Source organism: Grammomys surdaster, unplaced genomic scaffold (assembly GCF_004785775.1).
Source record: "Grammomys surdaster isolate TR1022 unplaced genomic scaffold, NIH_TR_1.0 125889, whole genome shotgun sequence".
Lineage (NCBI taxonomy): Eukaryota > Metazoa > Chordata > Mammalia > Rodentia > Muridae > Grammomys > Grammomys surdaster.
This window is the reverse complement of record NW_021620714.1, coordinates 125,596-138,030: the sequence shown is the minus strand read 5'-3', so window position 1 is coordinate 138,030 and position 12,435 is coordinate 125,596. Positions and strand designations below refer to the sequence as shown.

At 37.1% G+C, this 12,435-nt stretch overlaps 1 protein-coding gene across 2 annotated transcripts in view; it reads left to right on the top strand.

Annotated features, from left to right (window-relative positions):
* Polq (DNA polymerase theta) overlaps positions 1–12,435 on the top strand; it is an 89,437-nt gene continuing 77,002 nt past the window's right edge. The window contains exons 1-5 of one of the 2 annotated variants that reach the window (XM_028752253.1): positions 1–274; positions 643–822; positions 2,895–3,025; positions 4,470–4,626; positions 9,482–9,590. In XM_028752253.1, the coding sequence (XP_028608086.1) occupies positions 115–274; positions 643–822; positions 2,895–3,025; positions 4,470–4,626; positions 9,482–9,590 (737 nt within the window). In that variant the 5' untranslated portion in view covers positions 1–114. The remainder of the gene's footprint in view (positions 275–642; positions 823–2,894; positions 3,026–4,469; positions 4,627–9,481; positions 9,591–12,435) is intronic. The other variant, XM_028752254.1, reaches the window with a different exon arrangement.

The window sequence follows — 12,435 nt, the reverse complement described above, 5'->3', positions numbered from 1 at the left end:
GAAAACGAAGGCGGGAAGATGGTGGCGGTAGCTGTCATTAGACTGGGGTCCTCCCGCGCAGGAGGCCTATGGGACTGTGTCGTGTCCTGAACAGTTGAGAGGAGCTTGTTTGCAATGAGTCTTCCGCGCCGGAGTAGGAAACGGCAGCGTTCTTCTTCCGACTCCGACTCGTTCTCAGGAGACGGTGGTAGTTCTGTCAGTCCTCAGCTCCGATGTAGGCCGGTGCTGAGTCCACCTCCGGGGCTGGGACGCGGCCGGGGGCTCGCAGGGACAGGTACTGGTATAGCGGGACCGACACAGCCGAAGGTAGCGGGGGTGGGGGGTACTCCAACACCTCAAAACTAAAATGTAAACAGAAACTTATCTAACAGCTTTGTAATGCTTAATCATTCATAGAGTGCCTTCTACCTCCACATCTGTACAAACTTTTAATTCAATGTGTATAGCACACATTTTTGTTTGTGGCTCTTAAGTGTTTTCAAAATTACATCTTGTAAATTATTTTTTGCTGGTATAGGATCAGTTTCTTATTAAGTCTCTAGAAGTCAAGATGTGTTTTAAGTTTGGTAGGAATTCAAACAGAAGGTTAACTACTAAACTTGTATGCTGGGGCTAATTAAATTGTTTTTGTTTTCCTGAAAGGAACATGCAAGCAAAGAGTTTCTGATGACCATATAGACCAGCTGCTACTGGCAAACTGGGGACTTCCTAAAGCAGTTCTGGAGAAATACCATAGTTTTGGTGTAAAACGGATGTTCGAATGGCAGGCAGAGTGTCTTTTGCTTGGACAAGTCCTGGAAGGAAAGAATCTAGTTTATTCAGGTATTCAAATGTATGCAAACTCCTTTCACTAAAGTTATCAGTGTGAACAATTCTCTCTTGGGTTGGTTACATCTTTTAAACAGGTGGAATGCCATCGTTTGCATCCTGACTCGTGAAAGTTCTGTTATCTGGTAGAGGAGAGAAATTAAGGACATTCGTAATTTATGTAGTAAAAATTGCACTTGTTTAATGAACGTATGTCTGAGTGAGTCTGTAATGCTTAATGAACATATGTCTGAATGAGTCTGTAAGAGATGCCAGCTTGCTCTTTCCTCATTTGATCTCAGTTACTTTTAACTTTTCTATTCATAACTGAGCTGATTGTGCAGGGTTGTACTTACAAAACAAATATATCTTATACTTTATAAGATTTACATGGGTTTTCAAGAGCAACTTTGATATGTTCAATTTTAAACCTATGTTTACTGAAGTGACTTAAGGATCAAATATAAGATACAATTTCTTTGTGTCAGTTTCCTCTGAAGTTCTGAGCCATTCAGATTTTTTATAAGACTATGAAGAAGAACCAGAATATCAGCTAAGTAGATAAAAGTTCAGACTGTGAATTTAGACGAATTGGGTGTGGGAACTGTATCGTTTACTGGCTTCGTGGATTTGGAAATTGGAGGGAAAGTGGAGGAGGGGGATGCTAACTGACTTGGAAGTGCTGAGGGTTAATTATAAAAGCTTCAAACACTTTGGCATATAGATCATATTCCTAAGTGTATTTAAAGTAAGGCAGTAAATAGTAGTGTCAGCTGGTTGCTGACTGGAGGAATGGCCTAGGCATTTCAGTTTCTTCTTCTTTTTTTTTTTTTTTTTGGTTTTTCGAGACAGGGTTTCTCTGTATAGCCCTGGCTGTCCTGGAACTCACTTTGTAGACCAGGCTGGCCTCGAACTTAGAAATCCGCCTGTCTCTGCCTCCCAAGTGCTGGGATTAAAGGCGTGCGCCACCACTGCCCAGCAGCATTTCAGTTTCTTAAATCACAACTTTGGTCAGCAACTCACACAATCAAGACATTGTTACCTTAGATATATATTGGATCTGTGGACTTTCTGCCCTTGATTCCATTACCTGGGGTAGCTCACTATCTTCCTTCTAGATCTGGCAATACCCTTGTTAACACATTTATCTTTTTCTCTGGTCTTGCCTTGCTTCTGCAGCCCAAGCGATCACCATAAACATGACTTACTCACTATGTTTCTAAGAACATGTTAGTCATTTTGCACTGCTTTCAGGATAGACCAAAAAAGTCCTTAGATTTAGGCTTTATAACTCTTTTTTTGTGTGGCATTTAAACAATCTGTAGTTATGTATGTATATGTGTGGCTGTGTGTGTCTGTGGGGCTGTAAGTACAATGTGCACAGAGACCAGAAGAGGATGTTAGATCCTCTGAAGCAGGAGTTACAGGTGGCTGTGAGCTGTCTGATATGGATGCTGCAATTCAGACTCTGTGTTGGGTAATGGGAATCAAGCTTATGTCCTAAGAACAACACACTTTCTTAATTGTTATACTATCTTTCCAGTCCTAGTCTCAAACCAACCACAGATATCTTTTTTTAAATCTCTTTATTCTCCCTTGAAGGACTTTGTACTCTAGGCTCATGAAATCACTCACTTGTATCAACATTCTAGACTTTCCTCCAGGCCTTTGCGCATGATGTTTCTGATGTTTGGCATTCCTTTCCTCTCCCCATACTTTTCTTTCCTTTCTGTAATCTTCCTTACAGCACCTCTCAGTTTCTCTACTAGCCTTTATCTTATTATCTTAAAGGTTTTCATGGGGGAGGAGGGACTTTTAGCTATTCAATAGGTTCTTAAAGAACATAGAGTTGGCGATGTACTCAGCAATGTTCATCATTAAAAATCCTCTCCATTTACTCTAAGATTATTTGGAAACCTAGTAGAGACTCAAAGGCATTTTAGGAGTTAAGGTTTCAAACACAAATTGAGTCTTTAATGTTGTATTAGCCCTAGACTCTGTAATATTGGGCATGGCTTAGAACATTTAATAATGCTGTGTACTAATGTTACTTTTTGTTGTAATTTTGTGGAACAATCATGTTTTAGCTCCTACAAGTGCTGGGAAGACTCTTGTTGCAGAGTTACTTATTTTGAAGCGGGTTTTGGAAACACGAAAGAAATCGTTATTTATTCTACCTTTTGTGTCTGTGGCTAAAGAGAAGAAATACTACCTCCAGGTAACAGTTTTTGTTGTTTGAAATAGTGAAAGGTTAGTCATTGCTAGCATTGGCTTTACTCATTTGAAGGAGGTATAAAATCAAATGGAAAATGAAGCTTCTTTTATTGCATGTGTGTAGCTTTAAAAACTGACTGAAAATTCTTAATAGTTTAGTGGGACAGTTGGGCATTGTGGTACAGGTGTGAGATTGGATCTACTTGAAATTCTGAGGCAGGAGGATTACCTAGGCAACTTAGTGAAACCCTGTATCAAAGAGTAAAAAGAAGTCTAAGGACATTATAGCTCAGCACTAACAAAACAAACCCCAAAGAGGGAAATTTAAAAACTATTATTGTATAAAGTAGAAAGGGATAGCAAATCAAAAGGGTAGCTTTGGGGATACTGTATAAAACTGATAACCTGTTCATAGGAAGTAAAGAATAGCATGTGACTGCAAGTGAAAAATTAGCATTTAAACTGAATAGTTGGACTAATAGATTGAAGTATGGAAAAAAAAAAAAAGCATGTTTAAGGAAGACTTAGGGCCTGAAGGGAAGACTCTTGTGCTTAAGGGGGTGCTCCAAGTCTGGTCGGACTTCTGTCTTGTTCTACTGATGATAAAATACTCCACTATTTTAAAGGCATTTTCATAAACACAGTGTCTATTAGATAGAAAAAAAAAGACTTGTGATTTCTGCAATGAAGCAGTGTGCTTTTTGAATAGAAATCATTGTACCTACTGGCCAGTAATCTGGATTTTCATACCATGTTGCCAGGCACAACCTACAGAGACTCATGGGTTTTATTTGTAAACCGAGCTGTTAATTCTTAGTACTGTAACTCAATAAACTCAAACTCTCAGAAGAAATTGATTAAATGAACATATTTAAAGTTCCATGGTTTTACAAATCTTTTTAACGGTTATTTCAGCCAACAAAGCTGGTCCTACTCAGGAACCTCCTCTCAGCTTAGACTGAGAGTAACAAAACGATGAAAGGAGCCTTTTTATTGAGAAGGTATGCTAGTTAAAAGTTAAACCAAAAAGTTAATATCAATCCCACTGAACTTAACTTTTGAAAAATTTTCTTCCAACATACGAAAAACTAATCTTTAAGTAGGATAAGAGTATTTTCCTTGTAAAGTATAAATTTGTTCCTTAAATCATTTAACTGTTTCTACTATTGAATTAACCATATAGAACGTAAGTGTTTTTCAATTTTAAATTCTGTAATAGCTGTTAGAACTTATTAAAATATTTATTAAGTGACATTTATTTCACTCTTTTTAATGGAAATATCTATGCTAAGCTCTGTTAATTCTAAGCATATTTTAGTATATGATTCTATTTTTAGTATGTGATTATACCATCTTTAAATACTTTTGTCTGTTATAGAGTAGAACCCAACTGTAACTCATTACACGTTTTCATCTATATTATTATTATTTTTTTTTACTTACTTTAGAGTCTGTTTCAGGAAGTAGGAATAAAGGTAGATGGCTATATGGGCAGCACCTCACCGACTGGACAGTTCTCATCCTTGGACATTGCTGTCTGCACTATTGAGAGAGCCAATGGCCTGATCAATCGCCTCATTGAGGAAAATAAGATGGATCTGTTAGGTAAGAAAGTTAGAAAATTAAACAGGTCTTTCCTGTTGCTGTTTTTGATGGAAAGAAGTAAAACTGTGATTCCTATATGACCCATATTATTTTTTATTTTCTTTCATCTATTTTTGGAGGCAAGAATTGGCAGAGGTAATGTTAGGAACTTCATATTTATGTGTTATGTTTTGTGTGTATGTTTTTTGTCTTTGTGTTCTTGATTTTGCTATTTTGCATTAAAATTAACTTTCACATTTATTATTTATCTAATTTTTATGTGTACGAGTGTGCATGCAGCATTGCACATATGAGAAGGTTAGAGACAACATGTGGGAATTGATTCTCCTTCTGGATGTGGGTCATCGAGATTGAACTCAGGTTATTGGGCTTGGCAGTAAGTCCCTTACCACCTGAGCTGTCTCACTGGCCCCTTGCTTGCATTTTTGAACTTTATAAAAGACAAGATATACTTGAGCCTCTGTCACTTCTCATTGCTTCTTTCTTGACTCAAACTTTGCCAGGCAGAGAAAAAAGTGTGCTGGGGTTAGACCTACCTTTTCTACACAATTAGTGAATTGTGAGGCACAGGCAAGCTTGTAACCTAGGGGTGCAGATTTGTTGGGGGAAGGGTAACCTGGAACTGGGGTTAGTCACAGATCTTGTTGGGGGAATAACCTGGAGATGTAGGTCTTGTTGGAGGGTAATTTGGAAACTAATGCTAGGTACCGGCCTGTTAGTTTATCTGAGTTCAAACTTAGGTCAGATTCTCTAAAATGGAGATTTTGTCTCTCAATCACACAGGCTGCTCTGATTAAACTCAGTGGGTCATAAAACAAAGAAGATGTGGTGTGGGAAATAGAGTCATAGGAAGGAGAAGGATTGAGGGGTCAGGGAGATGAGAAAGGATAGTGAGAATAGTCAGAATAGGTCAAAATACAAAATAAAATGAAAAAAAGAAATTTAGGGGCACAAAGTAGTGAAATGGGGAGCTTAAGTATATTATACAGTATCAATGAAGCCAAGAGTTCTTTGAGAAAGTAAGCAAGATTAATAATCCATAAGTCAAATTAACCACAAAGAAAAAAAAGGAAACTTAGGTTAATAAATTAGAGATGAAAAGGCCATATAATAACAGATTCCACTGATACTCAAGGATCATTAGGGAATATTTTTTAATAAGTTAGAATATCTGGACTTATTGGTAAGTTTTTGGATTTATATGACCTTCCAAAATTGAGTCTGGGCATAGACACCTAAAAAGATCACACTGAGCCATGAGCCTAAAAGAGTAGGAAAGAGCCTTCCACATTTTTTTTTCGTTAAATTAAAATCTACCAGGTCTTTTGAAAAAGCTAATGCCAGTGGTAATCCCCTCAGATCCTTCCATAAAATAGAAAGAGAAGGGATACTTCCAAACTCAGTTCACAAAGCCAGTAATACCTTTTTACCAAAATCAAATAATGATATGGAACAATAGCAGTAAAAGAGAAAACTAGGCCAGTTTCTGTGAAGAGTGTAGATGGAGAAATCCTGAACAAAATAGTTGCTGGTGAAATTTAACACCAATAAAAAAGTGATACATGAGCAGGTTGGTTTCATTCCATGGATTTGAACATTGATATGAGCAAATCACATGTAATACAGCACATAGATAGCATCAAAACAAAAACCATACTATATGCAGTTGCACCGTTCGATAAAATTAGTATCCAAGATAATAGCCTTGAAGAAACTAGCAATAGGATCATACCTTAGTGTAACAAAGGCATGTATGACAAGCTATCCAGTGTTACACAAAATGATGAAAGCATCTCTAAGTCAGGAATTTGACAACAGTGTCCCTTCTCCACTCTTGTGAAGAATTGTGCTTGAATTCTTAGTAGACCAATAAGGCAAGAGAAAGAAAAAGGATGTAAATAGAAATGGAAAAATATCACGTTATCCCTGATAGCAGGTTACATGATCTCTGCTTAAAAGACTAAAGCTGCTACCAGGGAATTCTTAGATCTTATTCATGCTTTTAGCAAAGTAGCAGGATATAAAATTAGTATGTACAAATAGATGGTTTTATTGCATACTGATGATGAACATAAAAAATCAGGCAGTTATTCCTATGTGTAGTATCCCCAAAACCAAAACCAATAAAAGCAAAATTTAGGAATAAGCCTAACTGCTGGGCAATGGTGGCGCACGCCTTTAATCCCAGCACTTGGGAGGTAGAGGCAGGTGGATTTCTGAGTTAGAGGCCAGCCTGGTCTACAGAGTGAGTTCCAGGACAGCCAGGGCTACACAGAGAAACCCCGTCTCAAAAAACAAACAAACAAACAAACAAACAGAATAAGCCTAACCAAGGAAAGGAAGTAAAGGACCTTTATAATGAATATACTGAAGAAAGAAATTAAAGAGACACTCCATGTTTCTGTATTGGTAGAATTAATATTATTAAAATGGCCATATTGCTGAAATCTATCTACTTAATGCAGTTTCCATAAAATTTCCAATGTTATTTTTATAGAATTAAGAAAAATAAAATTCTAAGATTCATATAGAAGCACAATCTTGAGCAAAAAGACTCAAATCAGCATACTTGACTGATTTCATGTTATACTACAGAGCCACAGCAATAACAACAAAAAAAAACCAGTAGAAAAACAGATGTGGAGACTGATGGGACAGAATAGAGTATCCACAAGTAAACCCGTGTGGCTTAGTCATGGGTTCTTGTCAATCAGTTCTTGGCAAAGGTGCTTAAAATGTATGTTGGAGAAAAGACAGTTTTTACAAGCACTACTGGGGAAACTGGATATCCACATATACATGAGTGAAACTAGATCTTTATTTCTCATCTTGTACAAAATCGATTTAAAGTGAGTCCAAGATTTTAATGCAAGACTTGGAACGACTAGAGGGCTATTTAGGGGATTCATTCACAAAGATAAAGGGTAATACTTCTGAATAGGATTCCGATGGCTCAGGAAAAGTAGAACTGACAAGATGGTGTCAAATAGAAAATTTGTACAGCAAAGGAAACAATTTCCAGTGTGAAGAAGCAGTCTGTAAAATGGGAGAAAAATCTTCACCAGTAATACATATGCACTAGGAGATTAAAACCCAGACTAGACATAGGACTAAAAAAAGAAAACAAAAGCCAACAATAAGAAAAAAAATGATCTAAGTAATGAATGGATGAATGAGCTCAACCGTCGATGAGGAGTAATGAGGAGTGAATATGTACTGCATTAGTCAGGGTTTCTAGAGTAACAGAGTTTATAGCATGGTATAGAAAGAATTAGAATGGCGCACAGGCTGTATGTAGTTCAGCTAATCCAAAAATGGCTGTTTATGAACAGAAAGTTCAAGAATCCAGAAGTCGTTTAGTCCATGAGGCTGGAATCCTGAAGAAGTAGGATCTAATTAATGCTAGTGAAGGAATGGATTTGCTTCTTCCTGTCCTTATATCAGCTTCCAGCAGAAGGTGTGGCCTGGATTAAAGGCGTGTCTTCCACCTTAAGCTGAGGATTAAAGGCTTATCTTTCTATCTGAAAGATCAGGATTAGATGTGGATCTTCTTCAAATTAAGCAAAATCCCTCATAAATGTGCCCTCTATTTTCAGGTTTTTATTCTAGATGTAGTCAAGTTGAAAACCAAGAATAGCCATCACAAGTACATTTTATGCATATATGAAAGTATTTAGTGAAACCCATTATGTTATACAATTAATATATACAAGTAGAACACAGTATGAAAGTAAAATAGAAGACTAGAGAAAGCATTGGCCCATAATAAATTTTTAATGATTTTGGAACATTTTATAAGTGCTCAGATTGGTTTGATTCTTCAGTCATGAGAGAAGGACATTATGATCATATGTTCAGCAGTAGGGTGATACTACTTACTAGTTGTTATATCTTTAAAAAAAAATCCCTTAAAACTAATTTTTTTCTTCTTGGCCTAATTCTGTTCTTTTTTTTTTTTTAAATAGTCTTTTTTTTTATTTTGGGTAGGGAGATTGTCTCACTGTGTAGTCTAGGCTGGCCTTGAACTCATAGCAGTTCTTCTACCTCAGCCTCCTGGGTGCTGTAAGTAACTTTCAAACATAATTAGGCTATATTTCCTAATAGCTAAAATCACTAACATGTCTCAGGTTTTTATTATCTATCCATTTCTACAAAATTACCAGTTTAGAAGTGTGAGTGGTGACAGGTAATTTTCCCTGGGAGTGTTGTTGGTTTTGTCAACTTGACACAAACCTAGACATCTGAAAAGAGGCAGTCTCAACTGAGGAAGAGCTGCTATCAGATAGGCATGTAAGCAAGCCTCTAAGGGCATTTTCTTGACTTAATAATTGATATGAAGGGCCCAGCTCAGTGTGGGGAGTGCTGTCCCTAAGCAGGTAGTCGTGAGGTGTATAAGAAAGCAAATTGAGCAAGCTAGGAAGCAGCACTCCTCTGTGGTCTCTGCTTCAGTTCCTGCTTTTTGGTTGTAGGCTTGAGTTCCTGTCTGGCCTTCTTCAGTGATGGACTGTGATCTGGAAGTGTAAGCCAAATAAACGCTTTCCTCCCCGAGTTGCTTCTGGTCATTTATCACAGCAATAAAAAGAAGTCTAAGATACTGGGTTTGGTTGTTTTGTTAACTCTGAGAAAGATAATCATTTACTTTTTGTAGTTAGTATATACAGCGATAGGATTGCTTAAGATCTTTAAAACATCTTGGAAGGAATTGGCCACCATACACAATCTGGCTTTTCCTTTATGGCGGAACTTTGCATCACTTGGAGGATCTTATTATTTGCTGTTAGACATGTGCTGCTAAGTCTCAAAATTCTTAGAACTGTACAGTTTTGTAAAAGGTTAATCTGGAAAATCCTTATAGGAATAGTGGTTGTGGATGAGCTACACATGCTGGGGGACTCTCACCGAGGCTATCTGCTGGAACTTTTGCTGACCAAGATTTGCTATGTCACTCGGAAATCAGCATCGTGGTAAGTACTTGAAGTAATTGATTTTCTGATATTTGAAAAGATGTTCAAAAAGAATTTATAAGAGTGAAAACATAAGATTTACAGGGATATAGTACCTTTTTTATTCGAACAAATTCATGGACAATAGTTTGCTTTTGTTCTATAAAAGTTCTCAAGCTGTGGGTTTTGACCCCATTTGTGGTCAACTCTTTTACAGTGGTTGACTAAGACCATCTGGAAACAAAGATATTTTAATATTAAGATTCATAATAGTAGCAAAATTATAGTTACAAAGTAGCAACTAAAATAATTTTATGGTTGGGGTTACCACAGCATGAGGTATTAAAGGGCTGTGACATTAGGAAGGTTGAGAACCGCTGATCTAAAGGAAGTACTTAATCGATGTTAGACGACTTTTGCACATTTGAACTTCTGACTGCTCAGTTTTACTGTATAGATTATGACATTTTTATGATAGCTTAAGTATCTAGTGCTTGTATTTTGTATTTTAGATATATATACATATATCTAAGTAGGAAAGACTAATTTTGTAAAATGGCATTTTTTAGTCCCTAGAGCATAGACTGTCAACTTTCTACCTTAAAAGTTAAAAAAAAAAATCTACTTATAGCAGTCTCTACTTCCAGCTACTTACATTTTTAGTTTTAGATTTTACATATTGATTTCTTATTTTAAAAATTATTAGCCAGGTGGTGGTGGTGCACACCTTTAATCCCAGCACTTAGGAGGCAGAGGCAGGTGGATTTCTGAGTTCGAGGCCAGCCTGGTCTACAGAGTGAGTTCCAGGACAGCCAGAGCTACACAGAGAAACCCTGTCTTGAAAAACAAAAACAAAACAAAAAAAAATTATTAAAAATAAATTTTGTTGTTAAAGACTCTTGCAAATTGAATAATCATCAAACACCAAAATTAACCAGACCCAAAGTCTATACATCTCAACAAACAGTTGAGAATAGCCATTCATGATGGATTTTTTACTCTTTCATTACTCAATATATTTTTATGCATTTGCTAGACTGCTTTAAAACATTAAAACATTTTTTATTTTATTTTATTTTATTTTTTTTTGTTTTTCGAGATGGGGTTTCTCTGTGTAGCCCTGGCTGTCCTGGAACTCACTCTGTAGACCAGGCTGGCCTCGAACTCAGAAATCCGCCTGCCTCTGCCTCCCAAGTGCTGGGATTAAAGGCATGCGCCACCATAGCCCAGCCATTAAAACATTTCTGACTACTCATTTAGACCACTACCAAAAATGTCAGCTCCATGATAGAATTAGAACTAGAAAACTTTTAGCTTTATTCACTTTCTCGTACCTTGTCCATAACTTGCACTCAGTTCTTCCTAATCCCCTAATAGCCTTTCTTTTCACTTTTTGTACTGGTTGATTTTGTGTGTCAACTTGACACAAGTTGGAGTTACTACAAAGAAGGGAGCCTCCCTTGAGGATATGCCTCCATGAGATCCAGCTGTAAGGCATTTTCTCAATTAGTGATCAAGGGTGGGAGGACCCATTGTGGGTGGTGCCATCCCTGGGCTGGTAGTCCTGGGTTCTATAAGAAAGCAAGCTGAGCAAGTCAGGGGAAGCAAGCCAGTAAGTAGCATCCTCCATGGCCTCTGCATCAGCTCCTGCTTCCTGCTCTGCTTGAGTTCCAGTCCTGACTTCCTTTGGTGATGAACAGCAATGTGGAAGTATAATCTGAATAAACCCTTTCCTCCCCAACTTGCTTCTTGGTCATGATGTTTATGCAGGAATAGAAACCCTGACTAGGACACTTTTCTACATGTTATTCTGTATGTATGTTTACATATATATATGTATGTATGTGTGTTATATACATATATACTATATATATGTATATATGTGTTATTGATTAGATTATACATATGAGGAGGAACATAAGTTTTTTTTTCTTTCTGAGATAGTGTGACCTTGCTAAGGTTACATATTCAAAGGTTATACAGTTTTCTATAAATTTTACAATTTATTTTTTCTTTAGAGCTGAATGGTATTCTTTTCTTTTTTTTTTTTTTTTTTTTCGAGACAGGGTTTCTCTGTGTAGCTCTGGCTGTCCTGGAACTCACTCTGTAGACCAGGCTAGCCTCAAACTCTGGAACTCAGAAATCCGCCTGCCTCTGCCTCCCAAGTGCTGGGATTAAAGGCGTGCGCCACCACCGCCCGGTGATATTCTTTATTATAAGTGTGTATGTGCATTGTTTTTATTATGCATTCATCTGTTGATGGACAAGTAGGTTATTCTTTGTTATTGTGAATAAACATCAATAAACTTGAAAGTGCAAATATCCATGATAGGGTACTGAGTTCTCTGGATGTATGTCCGGAATGAAATAAAACGGTCAAATGATAATTCTTTTTTTGTTGTTGTTTTTTTTGTTTTTGTTTTTGTTTTTCGAGACAGGGTTTCTCTGTGTAGCTCTGGCTGTCCTGGAACTCACTCTGTAGACCAGGCTGGCCTCGAACTCAGAAATCCACCTGCCTCTGCTTCCCAAGTGCTGGGATTAAAGGCGTGCGCCACCACTGCCCGGTCAAATGGTAATTCTAATTTTAAGTTTTTGAGAAATATGTGAACTGATTTCCACAATGGCTGCATTAATCTGCACCTGTACCTCCACTAATAGTGAATCCTCTCTAACATTTGCTGGGTCTCAATGTTATTGTCTGATTTGTTCATGATAACTATTCTGAGTGGAGTGAAGTGATATCTCAAAGTAGTTTTTATTTGCATTACCCTGATGGCTAAGGTAATTGAATACTTAAAAAAATAGTCATTGGCCATCTATCTATCTATCTATCTATCTATCTATCTATCTATCTATCTATCTATCT